This window comes from Dermochelys coriacea, chromosome 8 (assembly GCF_009764565.3).
Source record: "Dermochelys coriacea isolate rDerCor1 chromosome 8, rDerCor1.pri.v4, whole genome shotgun sequence".
Lineage (NCBI taxonomy): Eukaryota > Metazoa > Chordata > Testudines > Dermochelyidae > Dermochelys > Dermochelys coriacea.
The window spans coordinates 94,867,158-94,891,581 of record NC_050075.1 but is presented as its reverse complement, the minus strand read 5'-3'; the positions used below and the strand labels follow the sequence as shown (position 1 = coordinate 94,891,581).

At 40.7% G+C, this 24,424-nt stretch overlaps 1 protein-coding gene and 1 long non-coding RNA gene across 2 annotated transcripts in view; one reads left to right on the top strand and one right to left on the bottom strand.

Moving 5' to 3' along the window:
* Positions 1-18,572, top strand: part of PRKAA2 (protein kinase AMP-activated catalytic subunit alpha 2) — a 32,385-nt gene extending 13,813 nt beyond the window's left edge. The window contains exons 2-9 of the mRNA XM_038414833.2: positions 659-800; positions 3,083-3,176; positions 4,671-4,815; positions 5,779-5,866; positions 8,456-8,680; positions 12,218-12,722; positions 15,329-15,455; positions 16,067-18,572. Of these exons, the coding sequence (XP_038270761.1) occupies positions 659-800; positions 3,083-3,176; positions 4,671-4,815; positions 5,779-5,866; positions 8,456-8,680; positions 12,218-12,722; positions 15,329-15,455; positions 16,067-16,302 (1,562 nt within the window). The 3' untranslated portion in view covers positions 16,303-18,572. The remainder of the gene's footprint in view (positions 1-658; positions 801-3,082; positions 3,177-4,670; positions 4,816-5,778; positions 5,867-8,455; positions 8,681-12,217; positions 12,723-15,328; positions 15,456-16,066) is intronic.
* On the bottom strand, positions 2,218-11,249 carry LOC122455452. The gene is made up of 4 exons (XR_006273666.1): positions 10,666-11,249; positions 6,537-6,619; positions 6,346-6,453; positions 2,218-3,584 (listed from the first exon to the last, which is right to left on the bottom strand). It is a non-coding gene; the product is annotated as an uncharacterized LOC122455452 (long non-coding RNA).
* Positions 18,573-24,424: the final 5,852 nt, after the last annotated feature.

Sequence of the window (24,424 nt, the reverse complement as noted above, 5' to 3'; positions counted from 1 at the left end):
TCACCTCCCGTTCAGTGAGAACGAAGCTGCACTTTAAAATACATAACTAGTCAGAAACTACTTGCTTGTGGATCTCTGGGTAAAACGTGTATAGACTTGTCATCCTTCAGTATAGCTTGCAGGATTTTGAGCACTCTGCATAGAACTTCATAGATAATGCTCAGTTCCATTCTCTCCATCCTGAGCGACGATGGGAGGACTTTCAAGGATGGGAGGACCTGCATAGGAGTGGGTGGAAAAAGTGCCTCAGAAACAAGCTCTCTGACCACATAGTTTCCGTGTCCATCAGAGCTGTGGCCTCTGAAACTTTCTTTAAATTGATCAGTGGTGTCCACATTATAAATCCAGGCTTGGGGCCTGGACTGAGGTCACCAGACTCATTTCACACAGGGCCACTGAGTCATCTTAAGATGGTAACAACGTGTTTTGGACTTGAATCACTAACCTAGAGATGATATCCCTTTATTAGTCATCTGAGTCATGGAGTCCAAACACCGGTCCCCTGTGCAGGCCTGGTGGTTCCCAACTTTCAGACAGCTTACCCATCGTGACCCTCCTTCCATTGTTCCCACAGAACCCACCTATTTCAGTAAGCTAAATTACTCCTACAGGTCATTGCATCCTCTTTAGTGACATTATAATGTTCTCTTTCCATTAGTTGGAGAACACCAGCTGACAGGACATAAAGTAGCCGTAAAAATTTTAAATAGACAGAAAATTCGGAGCTTGGATGTGGTTGGGAAAATCAAGAGAGAAATTCAAAACCTAAAACTCTTTCGGCACCCTCATATTATCAAACTGTAAGTACTATTGCTACTGCTTCTCTGTGTTCATATTGCATTTCAGTTCTATGATGTGTCAGAGGGAATTCTCTTGAATGCATTTTTGTTTTACTAGCAAATTAAATTATACTTGCAGAAGATGGAAAAGAGTGAAACGGCGAGCTTGCATTTTGAGAAGACTATCAGTGAACGGAGCCAGCAAATTAATATTCTCTAAATTCATTCAAGACATTTTTAATTTTTTGCAAATAAGTTGACACATCTATTCATTATGGGTCTGTCCCATGCCCACTTAAATCAGCGATTTCAAAGGGCTTTGGATCAGGCTGCCTTTGTGCTGTTCCAGTCATGGACCTACCAAGTTATAAATTAAGGCCTTGATCCTACAAGTCTTATACACATGCTTCACTTTACTTGACTTCAGTGGAGTGACTCCCAGTAATATACAAAGCTAAGCAGGTGTGCAGGTTTTTGCTGAGTTAGGGCCCAGTCTTGTGACATTGAAGTCAATACGAGCAGAATCAGAGCCTTAGAAAACTATACAGACCAGTTTCACTGGGAAGTTTGGGATATTATCTTGGGAATCCCAGTATAGTAAACTTTATTGAACCAAGTTCTGCATACTTACACCTGTGTAAGCCCTGTTGTTTTTCAATGGAATGGCAATGGTGACCAAGAACTGAGGGCTACAACTAACTACCATAGATGTCAATGGGAGTTAGTGTTCTCTCTTCTCTTTTGGCCTGATCCAGCAGTCTTTGAAGTTAATGAGACTTTTGTCTGTGTAATGACTACATGATCAGGCTCTTGAGGTGAAATCCTAGCGCCAAACCATTAGGAGTTCTCCATTAGTGGTCTGGATATCAGAAGACTAAAGTTACCATTTTCTGTTTATGATGTTGAAATTCAGGCAAGAGGTTCCAAAATTTACACTCCGAGGTATCCGAATTTAAGTTGCAAATAGGTAACTGCACTGCAGTAGTTTAGTGTTCTCAGATTAAAAATCCATAAACCTCCAGGTTTCAATGCACAAATTAAGTTATTATAGTAGCTAGCCATTAAATTTGTTTGGCATGTCTATAAAATAAAGTGGTTGAATGGCTATTAGAAATATAATCTGATGTTTAGAGCATTCTTGAAACTGGCATGTCATCTAGTGAGCCTCCCTCTTAAAGGGAAGGGGTCAAATTCTGCTTCCAGTTAATCCACTATAATTCTGAAGTTACTATTGACTTTAATGGAGTTACTCCACAGTATCATTAGCATCTTTGAGAACAGATTGGTACCATTTCATAAACCAGGTAGCAAAAAGTGCTCCTCAAAGAGGCATCTGGCACCCTGAGTCTCAACCGGTTCTCATATATGTCAAAGAGAACAAATTATGGCCTAAAAATTAAATCGAAGTTAAGAACATCAATAGGGTCTGGGCTAAATAATTGAATCATGAAATGGTATGTTAAAGAAAATTTAGGAAGTGAGAATGCACTACATTTACTTTCCATTTTATTTGATTTTTTTTCATGTACACATTAACGAATTATCAGAGACTTTGCTTTACTGGATCTTAAACCACTTTAAAGTATATTAACCCTTATTGATCTTTTGAGGGTTTTACTGAACACGATGTATTTACATGCAGTTTTAAGAAGACAGGAAGTTATTTGTTCACTTCTAGTGTAATGATACAGAACATAAATTCAACTATAAGCAGTGCAAACACAAAGTCTGAGTACAAGAAAATGGATGTGAACCTCAGCGGGTGTTGCTATAAATTTATGTAGCTTCACTGAGGTCAATAAAGTTATGCCAATTTACACTAGCTGAGAAACTGGAGTGTAATAGGAAAGATTCAAACTTTACCTGCCTATAGTATCTAGAGTTCTTTTCTCCTGCATCTGCAGTACAAAGAGGGGGGGGAGAGAGTTAATATTCCCTTTTTGCTTTTACAGCGATCTCTTTTAAGAGATTGCTGTAAATCTTAGCCAAAATGGAAATTTGAAAATCAGGTTAGTCCTAAGTGTGGTAAACTAATGTAGCAAAGATTTCAGAGGATTATGTAAAAGCTTAAGAAATAAAGAAGTGAATTTGTTAAACAGATGCTTTCAACAGACCATTGAAAGAGATTATATTTGTTTGCACCTTGAAATATAAGTGATTGCTTTTCATACATAGAAAGCAAGTTTTTACACAAGATCAAAACAAATGTTTATTTTACAGAAGTTATAATAGTAAACTGTTTAAAAACCTTGCCCTGTTGTTACTAATCAAGTCTTTCTAAATTCTCTCTTTTGTTTTTGAAGATACCAGGTCATCAGTACTCCAACTGATTTTTTTATGGTAATGGAATATGTATCTGGTGGCGAATTGTTTGATTACATCTGTAAGCATGGACGTGTAAGTGACTGTATATTTTCAAGAAAAAGATTCGGGTGGGAAAAAGATGGTGCTGCAGAATAAAATGGTTTTGCAAAATGGGATGCTTTTTAGCTAAAGGGAACAAAAATAGTCCTATCCTGAATATCTTGCATTTGGCCTAGAATACAGTTGTATACATCTCTTTGCAACTACTCTATGTTGTGTTACAACATATAAACAAAAAATAAAAAGCCAGAAAAATAAGCCAATCAAATAATAAACCTACTGTTAAATGCAAGGAGAATCACTAGTAACTCCCTTATGGATGTCTTGGTAGGTTTCATACAGCCACTAGCCAGGAGCATCAGAACATATAAGATGGACGAATAAGGGTCTCAGTTAGGATATCGGGAAAGCTCAGGCTACAATGCTAATGTTCTTCTCTCCCTGAAGGGTCACAAAAGAAATGCATTTTATACTAAACTATTTCATATAAATACGCTGGTAGGAGAAGTCATTTCCATTGGTCCTTTAAATTTATGAATAAATTCTGATTTACAGCATGATTTTTTTTTTTTCCAGTTTATAGAAAATACTTGATCTTTTTAAGTATTAAAGTTAGGCCCTTTCTGGACTTTGACCTTTAGAAACTACATTTTTTGTGAAAAAACATTACAAACTGGTCAGTATAAATGACCAGAAATGCGCGTTATTAGATCTAATTCCCCATTGCATTCTTCCTAATTATAGAATCATAGAGCTGCTCCATTTTTAACCTCTACAAAGCCACCTACTTCATTCCTCATGGCTGAATTGTTCCCTGTAGAACATTGCACAATGCTTTCTCAAGTCTAGATTAAAATCTCCTGTGTTAGGACTGCTATTGGTTCCCTTGAGAGACTAGGCCACAGTTTAATAGATTTCACTATTAAGAAGAAGAAAAGGAGTACTTGTGGCACCTTAGAGACTAGCAAATTTATTTGAGCATAAGATGAAGTGAGCTGTAGCTCACGAAAGCTTATGCTCAAATACATTTGTTAGTCTCTAAGGTGCCACAAGTACTCCTTTTCTTTTTGAGAATACAGACTAACACGGCTGCTACTCTGAAAACTATTAGGAAGGTCTTTGTCAGTGCTTAATTTGTAATGAAAGAGGTGGAGGCTCAAAGCAATTTTTTTTTTTTTTACATTGACACAGCAAGCCCAGAGGTGCTGGGACTATAAATTGCCAAACCAAGATGTGCCAGGGCTCAGTCCTGACCCAAATTAAACACAGGTCTTTGTGATAGCCAGTCTAAATTGAGCTTTTCCTAATTTTGTCACAGGGCTCCTAGTTATTAGCTTTATTTCAAAGCAGTAATGCAGTATAAAATGCAAGGGGAAAAATTTGCTTTATACATTTGTCTCTGTTTTCAATCTGTTTACTGTAATATTATCTGTGCATCATAGAGCTTTTCAGCTCACGACGGAGCCAAAGCTGTTTTGCCAAGTGTCGTTTCAGAGAAAGCTTTAACCGTCTCCTGGTGTTTTGTAGGTGGAAGATGCGGAAGCTAGACGCCTTTTCCAGCAGATTCTCTCTGCAGTGGATTACTGTCACAGGCATATGGTTGTCCACAGAGACCTGAAACCAGAGAATGTGCTGCTGGATGCACACATGAATGCCAAGATAGCTGATTTTGGTATGTGACCCCAGCAGCATTCCAGAAATGTAGCCAGCTACAAGCCACTTGCTGGAGTGTATCAACATAACCTGCCTTACAGAACTGAGTCAGTTTGCACGGCCATTAACAATTTCATAATTTTAATTGAAGAGTTCATAATTGTAAACACTCACCCTTCAATGAAGACAGACATTGCTAGTGAGATCTCTTGTGTTTGTAGTATAAACATACATGGGTTTTAGCACAGTGGAGAAACAAGGTAATTTGCAAATTCATCACTGTTTTCAGCGTAATAATTAAAAAAAAATTAGCTAACATTCATGGTAGACTCCAATGCAGTAACAGCGGGATGGAATTTGTCCCTGTATGACCATAAGAACGGCCATACTGGGTCAGACCAAAGATCCATCTAGCCCAGTATCCTGTCTTCTGACAGTGGCCAATGCCAGGTGCTTCAGAGGAAATTAACAGAACACATAATCATCAAGTGATCCATTCCTGTTGCCCATTACCAGCATCTGGCAAACAGAGGCTAGGGACACCATCCCTGCCCATCTTGGCTAATAGCCATTGATGGACCTATGCTCCATGAATGGATCTAGGTGGGGGGGGGGGGGTTTGAAGCCTGTTATGTTTAATCTCATATGCTTACTCCTTTTGTAGAACTATGTGTGTGTTGGGATCACTTCATTTTACACACAAGCAGTGACAGGAATATTCAGTATGATTTAGAAAGCTAGTTAACAGTCTGAGGCAGCTCATTGCAGATGCATTCTTTCTCCTAGTGATAAGTGATGTGAGAATTATTTGTAATACATGATGCCCCACCATTCCAGAAACCCCCAACTGTTTAATTTTGTTATTTCATAATTTCCCCCACTCCTTCCCTTGCTACTCCTCCTGTCATCCTTTTAGAAGCATAGAATTCTCGCTAACCATACATTCAAAATATGCATCAATATGCAAGAGTCTTGCTTTTAGGGTTGTCGAACATGATGTCAGATGGTGAATTTCTGCGAACCAGCTGTGGCTCCCCAAACTATGCAGCTCCTGAAGTCATCTCCGGAAGGTATAACTTATCATTGAGAAAACCCATTTGAATGCAAGTGTATGTTCAGGTGTGATTCTTGCATTTGTTCTTGTATTTGAAACTTATTTTGTACTACTATTAAAGATAGCTGAAGCTCCCACTCACACTCCTTCATTTTTAAAAGTGGGAGTGAATCTAGTCACAGAGCCTTGTGTCGTTTGCTTTCTATGATTAAAAATAGAAAATGGTCTTTCTAAAAATTGTAAAGAGTTATTAAAAGACATTTGTTGTTTATATACCTAAATAAAGAATTAGGTAAATATATTTTTGACCTGAATCCTTTTCATATGCAAGGAGTTTCCCTCCCCAAAATTCTTATTCACCTAACATGCTAAATGTTTTATCTGTCTATCTGTAATTTTGTTATGTAGGTAAAGAGAACTATTCAATGATAGACCAAACAATTTTACCCACCCGCTTCCCAAACCTTAACAATGGTCTCTACCCCTTTTCCATACCTTACCAGTGGTTCCATCTGAAAAGTCTTATCTTCTGGCTTCTTTTAATCAATTTCTTTTTTCAGAAAAATGGTTGCTGCTGTCATGGGACAGAATGTTCATGACTTCCTGTTAAATTAATGATAAACAAACGTGTGAAGCAGTCATGCCCTACCATACGGCTGTTATTTGGCATTTCTGTAGCACCTTACCTATTGAAAGCACTGCCCACTCCGGAATTAATCTTCATCACACCCAGATGGAAGTAGAACCTTTCCTTTCCCATTTCACAGTTCTGAAAATGGAGTCTCGGAGAAAAAAAACTGATTTGCCCAAGCCCATACAGCAGGCCAGTGACAGAACCAGGATTAGAAGGAAGGTTTTCCTAATTTAGAATCTTGTACATATTCTTCATAACCACCTGTTTTCCAGTCTGGTACCAGTTATTTTTTTATACCATGTCTTGTTTGCATTCATTTTAACAGAAACCAGGTGGCAAAATCCCAGTACACTTTCCCCATATCATTTTTCCTGCTGTATCTCATCTAACAGGCCAAATAAACACAGAGTTTTGGTTAATGTGGATTATTTTTGATTAAGTTCCCTGTCACTTATGCCAGTGGAAGTGATGGCAGAGTTCCTTCTGAATTAGGCCACTAGAGGACTGAGTTGAGGCAACAACTCCACTTACAGGGATCAGTGAGTCATGCTGGCCGGACAGGGGGCAAAGCCAGGAAGTCCACAGCTGCTGCAGCTCCAGAAAGATGCTGCAAATCAAGGTTGTCCCCGCTTCATTTAGTAGAGCCCTAGCTGTGCTTTCATTCAAGCAGTATAGAAGATAGTGCTCTATCAGAGGACAGCAAGGGAAAAGGTACAAGTTATTGCCCTCTAGGTCCCGAAGGATTGCAAGGACTCAACCGATTCAGCTTATTAGCAATGAATAAAACAAACAAAAACACTGTATATGTCTAAACCAGCTTCATCTACTAATCCCCTGACTGTATTGCCTTCCCCTTATCAGGCCTCCCCTCAGACTCCCTCACTGCTGCTCAGCTTCTCATTTTATATCCTGGAAGGGTTTCCCAACCTGCCTTGCTCTTAAAGGGACAGCATCTATCAGAGTTATCATTACAATGTTTTTCACATAGCATGGAGATTGGTCCGTCTATTAGTTCTGTTGTATGACATTGCACATGGATTTATGTAGGAGACCAGAGTATGTGAGCAGATTCAAAATTCACCTTCTGCCATGGCCTGATGGGTAACAAAGCATGAAAGGACAGGTTGTAAGACAGAGTAGATATATCCACTTGGGCCTAAAATACAAATCCGTGATCATCCTATCAATCTGGGAACCAGCAGAAACACTGGGCCTCCAGAACTGTCAAAAACAAGACCCTAAAGGGCAACATACTTACGCATTTAAATAATTGGCCAGTTTTTTCAAAAAATGCTGAGTACGTAGTGCTCTCATTGGCCTTAGTAGGAGCTGCTGGATGACAAGCACTTTTGAAAAATAGAGCATGCTATTTAGGTACCTGAGTATGGCTGTAGGAGCCCAACTTTTGAAATTTTGGCCAAGGGGGAGCATACTCACAATGTTACTGAAAAAAATCCAACATGCAGTAATCAAAGCAGTGTATCGGGGCACCCAAACTTTGTGATAACCACGCCGACATTAGCAGTTTCCTAGAAGCCTAAGTACTGGATCGGACTTGAATACAAATTTCTTACATAAAAAATAAATGTACAGAGGTGTAATATTTTCTTGTAGTTATATCTGCCTTGGTGGATGTATAGAAATAGTTGGCTGAGTTCATCAGCCATTGGAACAAGAGAACAAGCTTGTCACAGAGCTGTTGGGGAGGAAGAGCAAACTTGGTTCCTAGCCTCTTCATTAGCTTCTGTGGGTTGCACCTCCATGTCTCAGTCTGAGTGAACCAGAGAAGCTTCAGTGAGGCGGAGTTTTAGGACACTGGGGTTGGAGTACGAACTGAAGCATTTAGCCTTCAGGGTCCACTTTTAAGCTCCTCTGCTATATTATAACCTCTACTACAAAGCATATAATGACAATTGGCAAACAGATAAAACATGGAAAGGAAATCTTCTCTGTTGCCTTGACTTTGTTTAGGTTGTATGCTGGGCCTGAGGTGGATATCTGGAGTTGTGGTGTTATTCTCTATGCTCTTCTCTGCGGGACGCTGCCATTTGATGACGAACACGTTCCCACACTCTTTAAGAAGATCCGTGGAGGTGTTTTCTACATCCCCGAATACCTCAACCGTTCAGTTGCCACTCTCCTCATGCACATGCTGCAGGTTGACCCACTCAAGCGAGCAACCATCAAGGACATAAGGTAACATCACACATCAGAAGTCACAGCAGAAGCCTCTCTCCTCAAATATACCTTCTTATGTGTGGTGGGCAAGCTGTGTTGCGGACATAGGGCTAGTTGACCCTGAAAACTTAGAATGGCAAAGCTACATCTCTCGGGGGGCGTGAAAAATCCATACCCCTGAGAGATGTAGCGATGACGACCTAAGCCCTGGTGTAGACAGTGCTAAGTTGATGGAAGAATTCTTCTGTTGAGCTACCTACTGCATCTCAGGTAGGTATATTAACTACAGTGACAGGAGAACCCCTCCCATCGCTGTAACGAGTGTCTACACTGAAGCGCTACAGTGGTGCAGCAGCAGCTTTTAAGTGTCAACATACCCATAGTTTATGAAGGTTAGTAGGTGCATTTCAGCAAGTAAACGGGACCTTTTCTATTGCATTAAAAAATGGTCTCAAATATCCTTAATGGTGCTTGGCAAAAGTAGCCATGTGATGCAGTAATGCTAAGAAATTAGCATTCATCTGCCATGTTTTGTTGCTTAATTAAAAAAACTTCTCCTTCCTTCTGAATGCAGGTTCAGCATACGGTGTATTTAATATGCAGAGTCACAGCAAAACATGAAAAGATGCATAGACCAAGAATGCAGGATCCACAGCCCTAGGTCTAAAAATGAAACACATGAAAAATATTCCTTAATGAGGGCAAATGGCTCACCTTTAAATATAGTATAATTTTCTCATCTAGCAAATTAATAAGCTGATTCTGTACTTCTACCTGCTCACATTACCATATAAATTCAGCTTAATGTGAGCACTGAGATTTTTTAGTCCATATTTGGGCCTTTAAATATAATTAAAAATGCATGTCTGGCAGCAGGACTTAAAGATTCTTAGAAACTGAATAATTTTAGTACGGTGTAAAGTAGGAGCATGCTCGATCTTTTGTGAAATACAGAATAATCATTAAATCTAAATGGCGGTATATAAATGTCACAGCCAGCCGAAAGTCCTTGGGTGTTTAATTCGTTTGGAAATGATGGTTTATAGTGCCACCGCCGTCATAAAATGAAAATGGTGCCTTTATTTTCAAGTCCCTTAGTTTAGTGGCTCTAATTGCGTCTTAGGGGAGGAGCACCTATGAGGGGACGACAGGTGGTAATGGGATGTGGAGGATGGGTGACCATTTTGTAGCTACATCAGCACAGCAGTGACCAAAAGTCATACCCATCTGATGGGCGTTTGAGTCTCAAGCCAGTTCCTAACATACAAATAGAATCACAGTTGCCGTGCCGGACGAATGATATAGGGTTTAGTTCACACGCAGGTGCTATTATTAGGGGCTAGCAGCACACAGAGTCCTGTAGGTGTGGGTTTGCATGAGGAACCCTGCCCCCATCCCACCACCAAGGGCCCCTGCTCTGGGATGCCATCCTACACATTATGTTTACTGTCTTTGGGCTGCATATGACCATCCAATTGCTCCCGGAGGTTTAAATGGGCAATTTTGTGGCAACGCCGTCCCCACATCCAGATTATGCTCTCCAGGGTGTGGGCACGTGGTGTGACCAATGCCTACCACAGGCCATGCATGAGAGGGAGATTTTAGTGACTACTCCATCCCCATGCAGGAGAAGAGAAACACTCTGATTGCCAACTGTCCCCAAGACTGATTTGCCCCATAGTTCCTAATGAAATAGCCAGCAATGGCCACGAGTGTTTCCCCAGTCCCACTGCACTATGGAGATGGAAGATTGATGCATGCTGAATACCTTCCCTCCCGCTCAAAGACTTTGAAAGCATTGGAAAAGGCAGTGGCCACAGTTCATGCCTCATGAAAAACTGAAATCCCAAGGGAGGCCTGTCTGCAGACAACACAGGCAAAATGGGGAGGGAGCAAGGGTGGAGGTGCCTTTTGGAGAGTGGCCTGTCTGTAAACTGAACATCAGCCTGGATCTGTGAACCAAGGCTGTCGTTCATTGATGCGGTGTCACAGGGTCCACTCACCACTGGTGGTGCCACCACCAGGGCACTCTGGGGATTAGATCTGACCAGGCATTGCACCCTCCTCCAGTGTTGTCTCAGCTATCCTGCGGGCCCCTCTTCCTCCAGGAACCACAGCCTCCCCTCCAGCCGGGGTCACCCTACATTCCCCTTTCCAGGGGTAACAAAGTCCCTCTGTGGGCTCAGGCAGACTTCCTGCTCACTGCCCTGCTGGTGCCACTTGGTCAGCAGCCGCTAGGGGGACCCAGGCCCACCCTCTACTCCGGGTCCTGTCTCAGGGGCCACTAGTCAGCAGCCAAGGTCTGCATTCCTGTTCCTTGCTACTATTCCCCTGAACTGTCTCCCACCTTCTTGGCTTCCCCCTCTTCCAGCCTCTCTCCTCCCAGGGAGCACCAATGGACTACCCTCTATTCTCCTTAATACACCTTCCCTTCTCCCAGAGAAGGCCTGTAGTGCCCCCTTTGCCAGCTTCCTAGCTTATATAGGTCTTATTTGGTCCTGCCCAGCTGAGCCTGTTCTATTTAAATCCCTGGCTCCGCCTCCAGGTGCAGGTTGGGGAGGTAGTTGGCCTCTGATTTACTATAGAAAACTCTTTCCTGGGTATCTGGCTGGTGAATCTTGCCCATGTGCTCAGGGTTTGGCTGATTGCCATGTTTGGGGTCGGGAGGGAGTTTTCCTCCAGGGCAGATTGGAGAGGCCCTGGAGTTTTTTTTGCCTTCCTCTGTAGCATGGGGCATGGTTGACTGGAGGGAGGCTTCTCTGCTCCTTGAAGTTTTGAACCATGATTTGAGGACTTCAATAGCTCAGACATGGGTGAGGTTTTTCATAGGAGTGAGTGGGTGAGATTCTGTGGCCTGCGCTGTGCAGGAGGTCGGACTAGATGATCAGAGTGGTCCCTTCTGACCTTAGTATCTATGAATCTATAAGCTTTGTGTTGGGTGGACACCCTATCACGTGCAGGAGACCTTGCACACGTGCTCATTGCTTTGTTTGGTGTGACTATTTCACACAACTCACAGTCTTGTTGGAAGTTATAACAGAAAGACCAAAAATGGAAACTGTCCTTTGCCCCTCTAGTCAGTATTGGTGTGGTACCTTAGTCTGAAGAAAGCATGCTACCGGTGTGTTGATAAATAATTAATAGTTTGCAGGGCTGTCAATTCAAGGCCTTCAACAAGCACTTTGTGTTCTAGAATAAGATAGTAGTGGCCATGCCTGTTTCGAGTTCCACCAAACTCTTGGCCACACTGTTGTCTTGTGGCAATGAGTTCCACTGCCTAACTGTAGTCTCAGACATCACTAAAAATAATGGACTTGATTGTCAACCAGTGTAAATCATTGTAGCTCCATTGAAACAACAAAGCTTTGCCAGTTTACAGCAGCTGAGGGTCTGTCTCGTTGATTCTACCCCCTTCACCCTCCCCATAACCCCAGGCTGTAGCTCATAGAATGAATCACAGCTAGGTTGCCCATCTGTAAATTCAGACTCATGGCTATGCTCGCTCTCTCTCTCTCTCTCTCTCTGTAGTCACAGTTTCATTTCTTTTTCCTCTAGAGAACACGAGTGGTTTAAACAAGACTTGCCCAGTTACTTGTTTCCAGAGGATCCTTCTTATGATGCCAATGTCATTGATGATGACGCAGTGCGGGAAGTTTGTGAGAAGTTTGAGTGCACAGAGTCGGAGGTGATGAACAGCTTGTATAGTGGTGACCCACAAGACCAGCTTGCAGTAGCTTACCACCTTATCATTGACAATCGGAGAATCATGAACCAAGCCAGTGAGTTCTACCTCGCCTCTAGTCCACCCACTGGCTCATTTATGGATGACAGCACTATGCACATACCTCCGGGGGTGAAACCGCACCCAGAGCGGATGCCTCCTTTAATAGCAGACAGTCCCAAAGCACGGTGTCCCTTGGATGCACTGAATACTACCAAGCCAAAATCTCTGACTGTGAAAAAAGCCAAGTGGCATCTAGGAATCCGCAGTCAAAGCAAACCGTACGACATTATGGCTGAAGTGTACAGAGCTATGAAACAGCTGGATTTTGAATGGAAGGTAGGAAATATCAGTGCTTTGTGACCATTTTCAAGGCTCATTTTCTTATAAGTTCTCCTGATCTGAATTGATCAGTGCAGTTAGTAAGTATTGTTATAGGATTGTCTGTTTTGAACTGTATTATCATCTCTAATTTATTATTTTTACTTTTACAAAACACTCCACCTGAAAAATGCTAGTTGTGGCTAAATAAGCTCCACCTGTATTACTGACATAAAATATACACTTCCTTATTTTAACTCTCTCAGCCTACGTTGGAAGGATAATTCTGCCTTGTTTAGCTGCAGAACTAGCAGGAGCTGGTCATATTTCTAATTTTAGCGATTGAATACCTTGAAAACTCCTGGATGGGTCATAACAATCACATATCCTGAAACTGCACAATCTGTTTCCTTTATTCTTTTCTTAAGGAATATATAGGCTATTTACTTTGTGGACAAAAGTTCTTTTACTACAAGGGAACTGATTATAGCATTGCACTAGTGAAACTGTACTTATAGGTGAAGGCACATCCATGTCTAGCTCCTGCTTACAGGTCACTTAATGCTTCCCAAACAATGCACCGATGGGGGCTGAACTTTCTCATGCTTGATTTTTCTTTTTTTGCTTTGGTAATATTCTCTTTTAACTGGGTTTTCTGAGATATTGGTGCATGAGACAGGACAGGTATTTTTGCAGTAGCTAGCAATTCAATTTTTCTTGTGCTCAGATAAGGTCTTGCCATTGATTTAGCCCTCATTAAGAACTACTGTGCCTGATTCTCCACAGCCTTTTGTAGTCACTTACCTGTGACCATCTGACTCATTAGCCTTTTACAACCAACCACTTTGCACCAGGGTAAATAGCAACACAAGATAGAAGGCAGTGCAGAATCAGGCCCATAACCATTGACACGCTGGCATGACACAGCTACGTTTATCCCCAGTAGTTCATTCTAGAATGGTTTACTTAATGGTGTAAAGCATGTGAATGTTACCATTGCTGCATATGCTACTTTTGAAATGCCGGCATTTAAAACATCACCCCTAATAATGTGTTAAAGTTTCCAACATGTAATTCATTTGTGGGTAGCTATGTGAAACGAATGGGAAAATGGCTCAGCTCAGGCCCCTACGTGCAGTAAGAGTCCCATCATTAGAGGCAGCTCAGGACAGGTTTGAAAGCTGCTTTACAGATTGGGAACCACTAAAACTTGTACTTGCCACAAAGGAGTTAACCGAGTGTGAACTTTTCATAGATTATAAATCCAGAATGAACCATTTGATTATCTAGTCCAGTGGCTCTCAACTATACCCCTTTCAGCAGTCTGATAGGTCTTGCATACCCCAAGTTTCATCTTACTTAAAAACGACTTGCTTACAAAATCAGACATAAAAATACAAAAGTGTCACAGCACACCAGCACTGAAAATTGCTGACTTTCTCATTTTTATCATAAAACTATAAAATACATCAATTGGAATATAAATATTTTACTTAGCACAATATAAACTATACACTGAAATCTATCTACAAGTCATTGTATGAAATTTTAGTTTGTACTGACTTTGCTAGTGCTTTTTATGTCTCCTGTTGTAAAACCAGGCAAATATCTAGATGAGTTGATGTAGAAGACTTCTACATACCCCTGATTGAGAACCACTGATCTAGTCTGATCTCCTGCATAAGACAAACTGTAGAACTTCCCCAGTCACCCAAGTATAGATCCCAATTACTTGTGTTTGACTAAAGCATATCTTCTAAACCTCGGACTATTTTCGAACACAGAATTCCTGTTTTACCCCACTCCCTGTTTTGGCAGGCGGAGGGCAGAATAGGGGTGTTTAGTTACATTACCATTTAATTCAACTAATATTTGCTCTCTGAAGTAAATCTGAATGTGTCGCTCTTCTCCCCCAAGAATATTCTCTCTCTGTTCAGTGAATTGATTTGCTGTCATTTCTGGAAGCCTGCTCCCTTTCTCAGTATTATTTATTTGTATGACAGTAGCACCTAGAGGCCAAGTCCCCATTGCCCAAGGCACTGTCCAAAACATATGACAGAGTCCCTGCCCCAAAGAGCTTACAGTCTAAATAAAGATATTGGAGTCTGCAACAGCTAGCAGCTTGGTTAGATGCACAGCAAGACAGAAAGCTAATGAGCCATATTTATCCCGAGTGCAGCTCTACAAATGGAAGTGGAATTATAATCAGAATGAAGTTAGCTAAATAATTCTGTAGGCGATGAAGTTTTTTCTAGTATTAGGCTTGAGCAATAGTTGTCCACACCCTAAGACTAACTCCATAAACACGATTCGCATCCCAACAGACCTGCCATCCATGCAAATCCTTTATAAATAGTGTACAAAAGGAACAGATTGTATTGAGAGTTACACATGTGGGCTTAGTAGGGTGGCAAGAGAGGTGCGCACAACCCTAACTGAAAACCACTTAACATAAAAAAGCCCACACATATTTTAGAAGAAACTAGGGTATTTATTTATGTATGTTAAAGCAATCATTCTTTCCAGACAGTGTTCTTTTCTTGAAATGTTTCACGCTGGGGAGGTGGGAAATGTTCTTTCTACCACCTTGAATTTTATTCCTGAAAGAAAGTTACCTGTTTTAGGTGGTGAACGCTTATCATCTTAGAGTGCGTCGAAAGAATCCGGTGACCGGGAATTATGTGAAAATGAGTTTACAGCTTTACCAGGTTGACAATCGCAGCTATCTTTTGGACTTTAAAAGCATTGATGGTAAGCAGGAAGTGTTGTGGCATGACAGTTGAATCGCATAGAATGGGGAATTTTGAGAGTTTTGTCACTTTCTATTTTCAGACTCTCCTATGCCATCTCTAGTCCACTTGAGTAACTCTGGTCCATTCATCTCCACTAGCACGACTGTGACAGTTTAATAGTTCTTTAATAGTACTTATGAAAGGGGAAAAATCAATTCCAACGAGCCTACCCATTTGTCACTGCACCACATGCTTTTCCCTCATCTGCTGCAAACGCATTTTGATCTTAAGCGATCACACACAGCAAAGTGTGTGGAAGTAGCTCGATACCAGAGCACTTATGTATTTTTACTTTATAGAATCTCTCAAGCAGGTACACGCAGTGAGCTTTAATCTAAGACTTCCTTTCCCCCTCCTAATGCAACACCCATTTTAGCTGGTACACTTCTAGGATGAAATCCTGGCCCCACTGAAGTTAACAGGAATTTTGTCACCGACTTCAGCAGAGCCAGAATTTCATTCCTAGCATGAGTGCGCTGGTGATGCAAGTGTTCCTTTCTTGGCCAGGCCCCACCCCCGGGGTAGCAGCGGAGTAGATTTTAAATAACGCTGTTTGTTTGTGCATTTAAGATGATGTCATGGAGCAGAGGTCAGGCTCATCCACACCACAGCGCTCATGCTCTGCAGCTGGCTTGCACAGACCAAGACTGAGTATTGATTCTACCACTGCTGAATTCCAGTCGCTTACTGGATCCCTGACTGGCTCCTTGATGGGGAGCGTGGCCTCCGTTACGCCACGCCTGGGTAGCCACACAATGGATTTTTTTGAAATGTGTGCCAGTCTGATCATGGCATTAGCTCGCTGATGCTCAGTGCTGAGGCACCTGTCCCTCGACATGCGTGATTGCACTGAGAATCTGGTCCTAGCTTGTTTCTTTTTCCGTTTGTTTGGTCATATCCTGGGCATAGCGTACACTGTCATGCACAAACACCCCCTCCAGCCCCAAATACTCCCTTCCGTGGCTCCAGTTCCCATTACAAAGCACTGAGGGAACTAGTGTAATAAATGAGACAAACCTGTTTTTAGTTTCACCACAGTATAAACCAGACTGCTTTTACTAGTGAAGATGAATGGGAAGAACCGGGCCCGATTTTAAAACAGATACTGCATCAGTAAGCAACCCTTCCCGAAGTGCTGCCTACCTCTACATATGGAAACTTGGCTGAGCCTCAATATCTACAATTCTCTAGTGACATATATATTGTATCCCCAGTGCTATTCAAGGGGGCTCACACGGGTGAACCAGATGAGCGGTATAAACAAATAACTATATTAAACAAAATCCAGCTCTAATAAAACTCCTGCAATATTTACAAACTGATGCCAGCCAGTCTCTGAATAGCTCTGGCATAAAAACCAGCAGCTGCGTAGAGGTTTCTGGGATCTTGGAACATGCAACCCTATTTTAGATATCAGGTGGCAGAAGTGCAGGGTCACACATAAGGCACGGCTCACACCCCTCAGAGACCTTCACACATTAAGGCTTTGAGTTAGAGAGAGCTGTTTCCCCAGAAGATTTCCCCCTCCCTCCTCCTGCTTTGGGTCTATGGAATAGTCCTGGCCTGGTGGCCTCCTTTTAATGTTCAAGGCTGCTTGGTTTTTCCCCCTCTCTGGCCACCAATTGCATTGCACAATATATACTCAACCTGCTTTTGGTGACGTTAGGGCTCCCGTAAATTACTACAAGCCTCGCCTCACCTCCTACCAAATATTTCAGATAGCTGTCTTGTAAGCAGCACAGATTTCTGACCTGGGGAAAAATTCTTAACGTCTCAGTAGATGAAGCCGATGCCAAGGTTTGTGCAACGCTCTGTTTAACATTTCTGAGCGGTGAGAAATAGTCACTGGTCTCCATTTCAGGGTATCAGCCCTCCTGAGCAGAAGCAAGTGTCGGGGAGGTAGAGGGACTGGGTGGAGGGAGCCATTAGAACACACTATACTGAAGGTACTTGGTAGGAGCAAAGGAAAAAAGAATCTAGAAGAGGGATTTCTGCAGGGAGAGAGAGCCTGAGAGATTGTTGGGGAGTTGACACTGTCTGGGTGGTATTATCAAGGACAGTGGGAACAGGGGAGTCGGGGGGGGGGGGGAGGAGGAGGAGAAGAGAACCACTCCAATCTGCTCCTCACCCCATTAGCTGCCCAGGGTCATCCCAATCCTCGTTCAGCCCATAAATGACAAATAGCTGGATTGCTTAAGTGGTAGTGGCAATTTTCCTTTGTGAAATGCTCAGGCACATGAGAGTTTCAGTAGGGTTTATATTTCAAATGATCTTTCTCATAGCAGGTCCTTTTCTTTATCCTTGATCCCTTTCCCAAGTCAGCTGCCAAATGTACCTTACCAGTCCTACAGTGTAGAGAGTCCCCCTCTTGTACTGTTTCAGGATAGTCAGCAGTTAAGTTTCAAAGAGGCGTTCCAGACCGTAGGGCTTTCATGTACTTTTAACACTTAATAGACTGTGACCTTCGCTGCTATAGTGATAAGGCAGGGATGTCTTATGGATTTATTATTTCTTTACAATTGGCTAACTGAAGAATAAGCTTTTGCTAAAATAAAGAGAGGGATGTGTAATGTTAAAAGTTGTGTTACACAAGGGTAAACGCCACGTATGGACTTTTACCAAAACATTTTTTTTTTAAAATTACTTAGGCTTAATCTAATGGGTACCATTGGCATTTGCCTACTTTTGCTATGGTATTTAATTCCTATCACCTGACTATCAGAGACCAGGGTCAAACTAATCAAGTCAAGAAACAGACACTACATGAAAACATTGCCAAAAATCTTGACTCCATTTAAAAAAAAGTAAAAGGAGAATTTTGGCAAGGGGGCTGCTTCCACATTAGTGAAAACGATCATCATTCTACTTGTAAGGCTATTAAAAACAGTCATAAGGTTCTTTGGCTAGGAACTGTTTATTGCGTTATTAAACTCCACTATACATCCTGAAAGTTTCTATAAGAAGCAAGTAAAAATCATCATACGTTGGGCCTTTTGTCTTAATCATTTGAGATAATGTAGACAAATTGGGATATTTTGCTAGCTACTTGCCATTAGTGAGACGCTTTCAGCTTAAAGTCTAATTTTTAAAAACAAGTTGCCTTACTTTTGTTGCAGATCACACCTTCGACTTACACAAGTGTAACTTTACAACTCTGGCTTTTCCACTATCTGTGCCCATTATTTACTCTCTGCCTGTCTTTCAGGTTAGGCAAGGAGAGCAGCGTAGTGTGTTTCAAAACCAATTTCACTGTCAGAGTCCTGTATACAATATTAGGCCAGTGCTGCAGTATTTGAATTACAAGCCCTGCAGCAGAAGGACTGTGCTTTTAAAAGAAACACAAGGAATGCGTGTTGGGTTCTTAGGTTATGTAACAAGCAATTTTTGAAAAATTAAATAAAATACTGTAGGATGGATGAATCTCCATGGCTTTGAACCTATGCCTGGTATTTGTAACATTTTACAAGCCTTTTGCTTGTGTGTAAGTAATTATGCAAGTCAGTGGAGAATCCAGCCTCCCACCTCTAAACATTTGGGGCCAAATTTGATTTCCTTCTGGCCTCTGTAAGTTCATGTCACTTTAGTAATAGGGATTCCAGTTTTGGCCACACATCGCTTACCTAGCATTTTAAACACAAAAATTAACAGAACTTTGTTCTTCTGTTGAAAAATGCAGTGTTGATAATGTACCTCAGGATCCTGCAGACCCAGGCCCATGCCTGGAGAAAGTAGAAAGGGATGCACATGACCTGCATAATTTCTGCTCCAAATTTTTTATGACACCTTTGGGGAAAAAACCCTGGGCATGGGGGAAATGGACCTTTCTGATCCATAGGATTTGCTTAACAGGCCTTAACCAGAGCAAGTTTTCAGTTTTAAGGCAGGAAGGGGTAGAATAGTACATACACAGTGGTGGACTATTGGAGGCTGGCAGTAGTTTGGACATTGTAGATGGAGGGCATCCGAGAGGTGAGCAGGGCCTACTACTCATTAGTATCTGAGTCATGACAACATGGCCTCCATCACCACAGCATTGGGCATCACAGTCTTCAATCTGTTTGTCCTTTATGGTCAGGTATGGAAGTGCTAATTATCTCCACTCACCCAAGGTCACACAAAGTCTGTAGGAGAGCAGGGAACTGAACTCTCTTCTCCCACATCCTACACTGGCACCACTGGAGTTCCTTTAGGATGACACACTCCCTTCCTATAGGGTCAGGACATGTGGAATAACTAGGCAGTAGGGTAAGAATTACCACTTACACAGCACTTTACATCTTTAAGACACTGTGCAAACATTAACTAACGAATGAAGCCACACAGCCATGCCTTCTTGAATAGGTAGTAATAGAATATCCCAGTTTTACAGATGAAGAAACACTTCCCAAAAGAGGCTAAGCAACTTTTGTACTATAAGTCAACAGAACACATTAGTAGCAGCCACATTAGTACTCAGGTGTTCCTAACTGTCAACTCCTATAGTCAATTTACTAGATAACACTGCCTCAGCAGAAGGCTTGATAGAGTAGTACCTCTATTAATATAGAACATTAAACTATCCCTTCAACAAACTAACCCAACTCAGCTGTATATTTTGCAATCTTTTGAGGAACTGTATTAGTTAATGCTACTCACATAGGATCATGCTTCTGGCGTCTAACAAAACTGAAGCTGCTGTACGCAGATACAGTTTCAGATTGTCATTATCCACGTCTTTAGCCAACTTTTTGGTTATACTTATGCATTTATCATTTGGGCAAGCAGGGTAGATATATTTTAATTATACAGACTTGAACTATTCAAAGTGCAATTTTCAAGCAGTGGATAGCTACATTTTGCAGATCACAGGTTTACCGGGATGTCAGAACACTGACATTTTCTAGACTCAAAATTGAACTTTTAAAGCTTGAAGGCAGGATTTTTTTTTTTTTTAAAAACAAGACAAGTTAATTTTTACCCCACACTCAACATATTAAAATTTAGTCCTTCCAAAGGTGTACTTTAGGATAGACATACTAACACTGTAGGAAGAAATGAAACAGCTTTTTGTCAGTCTCTGCTGTATTCTTATTGTGGTAATACCAATTCATTAACCTCTTCTGTTTTGATGAGGTCTAGTTTAGGTCTTCTTTTAATTCCTGCCCAATTTACAAAAAAAATTAAGCATCAATGGGGTATTTTATACATCGGATTTAGAAGAAAAATCCGCACACTCTACATATAAAACGAATTCGTGCCTTCTACGTATGCTAATTGCAGAAAGTCATAATTTCATTTCACTTGGTCTGCAAATAACATGTTTGATTCAGCATCATGCTGACAAGAAATGAATAGAATCTTTATAAATACTTGAAGTGCATTTGTTGTGTTCTCATTTTGGCTCAGTCTTTAACTAGTTTAGTTCTAGAAAGAAATGTCACCCAGATCCACACCCTATTGATAAAAGACACCTGCTCTAATTTCTTTAATATTTTACTTGTAGCGTACAAGGATGCAGTGAAGTGCAATTTAAAATGTACCATCAAGCTACTGCACTCACCCTTATGTTTTACCCTAAGTCTTATTTTCAATATTTCCTGTTGCTTATTTAACACTTCCCTTTAGTATGCTTTTGATTCTTCCCCATCACACATTTGAATAATTATTTTTATAGCTTCTTTTTGTAAGACACACTAGAAGATAAATTACTCAGATTTAACATGGACTATAAATGTATTGGTGAGTAAAATGTACCCACTACCCCCCCCACCCTCCCCTACACACGCTTCAAGTCTTCATGGATATTGGTATCAGATTTTTAACTGACACTAAAAAAAAAAATCCCACATTGTGTATGTGTTTGTGTGACTGAACACTGACTCAGTACAAACTAGGATGTTGATATTATATGCAATGGTCTAAGCATTTCATGCACACATCTTTGCCATTGTTAATCATCGGGAGAAGTGGTCAGCATATCAAAGATCCAATGGTAAACGTGAATCATTTTTTCCTATAAAACCAAGTAGTACTCTATTCTCAAGCAAAATCTTGATGCTCCTGCTGCAGCTGCCTTAACTTATCTTTGTAACTTATTTATAAGACTGTTCATGCTCATTTGTGGTTTTCTGATCTTTTAAAATGTGGGGTGGGGGGGAGGAATAGCATTTCACAAAGCTGTGAAGTAGATACTGCAAATATGGTAATATTTATTCTTGTTGCTGGAAGCCTGTTCGTGTGTTTCATGTGTTATAACTGTATATCTTACAGCTTCCCCCCCCCTTTAGAGTATAAAGCAAAACTGAAAATTACATGACAACTATAGTGTCCTTGACCCATTATATTAAGACAGATACCCTAAATTTTAAGTAATCTCAGACTAGTACATTGCATTTTCCTATTAATATTTTATTTTAAAGCAAATGGATACTTATGATTTTCTCATTAAAATATTTTAGGTGTTAATATTAAGAGCTCTGACTATAAAGATTAAAAAAAGGAATGTCAAATATGAGGTTCAGAAGACAAATTCTCTAAAGAGTTTTGTTTTTCTTGGCTTTTCACATTTTATTAACAGAAGAACCAGGACAAGACAGTTTTTTTTTGTTTGTTTATTTTTTTAAACTTATGATTAAAATACTTTTTGGATAATCGTTATTGTGGAAGGGCACTGAGCATAGTTTCAGTTTTGTTCTTTGTGCACATAATTATGTCTCAGATAATCACCAAAAAAAGCCTTTTACCTTCCATTTATGGTGTGGAAACTTTGTCTGTGTGTACTGCACTGCATGGGATGCAGTCTCCATGATTGACATTTGCACTTTAATAAACTCAGAAGGAAAAAAAATGATAGCAACAAATGTTTTAAATATAAAATAGAACACCTCAGTACTGTTGGACTTATGATTAGTCCATTTCCCCCTAGTTGCCAATATCAAGAGACAACTGAGAAAAATTAAGGTTCGCCACACATGAAAGAAAATGAACTTCCCCTTACAGATCAGTATTTCATAATCATTTTGCCATTGGCTTCAAGGAGCCAGGATCCCACTTTCTGTCCCAGTATTCTTGAAGTACCTCATGTTTGGACATTTTAGACCTCAAAATTTCACTGGATTCCATAATATTAATAGCCAAACACCTTAACGGGATGGATGAAATCAATGTGATCTAGTGGTTACTAATACAAAACACAGAATCAAACCTTGGATCCCTATGCAAAAAGCTGGGGAGGAGCAAGGGGCTTTGGGGCTGGGGGTGGGGGGAGATCTTGCAATGGCACATCCCTTGATTGCAGGGGAATGGTATAAAAGCTGGTTTGGAAAACTTGTGATCTGGTTGCAGGCTCTATTGCAGCACATGGAATGGATGATCTAGTGGTTTTACATAGTTTGCAACATGCATTTTGATTTCCTCTCAGTTTCTCAGCTTCTTTACATGGTGTTTCCATGGCCACAGAACTGACAACTAAGCCAAAGAAACTTGGGTTGTCTCTCAGCACCAATAAAACGATAGTTGGCATATTACCAAGAGCATTTGTGTTTTCAGAAAATGGGTGGGAAGTTTATACAGATTTTATTTTAAGTCTTCATCAAATTTTCAAACAGAACTACAAAGGGGAGCCATTCTAAAATAGTTTCCTGTGTGCAACACATTGATGTGATTACAGCTAAATGTGTGTATTAAATTTTCCTAATTCATTGGAGTACAAATTAGTATGCACTACAGAAGTTTATGCAAAATCAGCCTTTCACATTATCAAGTGCTATTGTTCAGTACATACATTTGCCAGAACAGTATGTTGGAATCTGTCAGCAAACTGATGCCTTGTAGAGACAGTTTAATTTTGTTTAACAAGACAAATTGACACGTTCATTGCAGCCAACACCAACATGAAGCTGTTCTGGAAAAGGACACAATCTATTTTTCTTTTTAATTGCCTTGAAGGGATAGAGTTTCACTAGTGGCATATGGTGATTTAGGGCCTAATCCTGCGATCCTCAGTGTCATGCACGGAAGTCAGTAAAGTACAGGTTGAAGAGGATTGGATTCAGAGAGTTATGAAATGACACTAGATCCTCAGCTGGTGTAGATTGTCATGTCTCCATGGGCTCAAGTTGAGGATCTGCCCCAGTAAGTATTTTACAGCTGCACCTTCACTCTATGCTTTGACGGGTTTTTTTGGTTGTTCTATCAGTTTTAGAACTGATACCTTTGTTACTATAGAATAAACAATCCTACACATAATTCTTTCTTACTGATTTCAATAAACTTAAAAAAAAAATTTCAGGCCAACAGTGTTCTTAAAAAAAATTAAAAAAAAAAAAAAAACCCCACCCAAATCCAAGATTCTTATATAAGAAAGCGATAGGCAACTTGCCATAGCAACTTAGCTAAATATAGTTACACTGAAAAGGCGGTAGATGACAGACATAATACAAATTCCAATCTGTTCTGAAACCAGATGAACACTTCAGCATCACAAGTAGTCCATCTAGATTTTGAGAAGAAGTCTAAATATTTGTGCTGGCAACCTTGCAAAGCTGTGCATGTGTAACTTTTTAAGTATGGATAGTGTGCAGGCCAGCACACTTAATGGTAACCACATGTTAAAATAAAAAAAATCTCTGTATATCTACTTCTGAGTAAATGCTAAATATTTGCTCTGTTTTCTTGAAGTTTTCCATGCCAGGCTTGAAATAACTATGGAGTGAACAGCATTTTTGTTGTGGCACGTTCACTTAGCTTGGAAAACATCTATTTCTGAACAAGCCACCTTCTAACAATTTTTAGGACTACTCAGCTCACTGTGTATAAAGGAACAGATTCCAGTCTCAGGTACAGGGTGTTTCATGCCACAGAATCTTGAAAAAACTTAATACATACAGGAGACAGAGTTAGAGCCGTAGCGCGATTCTTTTTCTGAGCAGTATTTCCTCATGGTCCTTT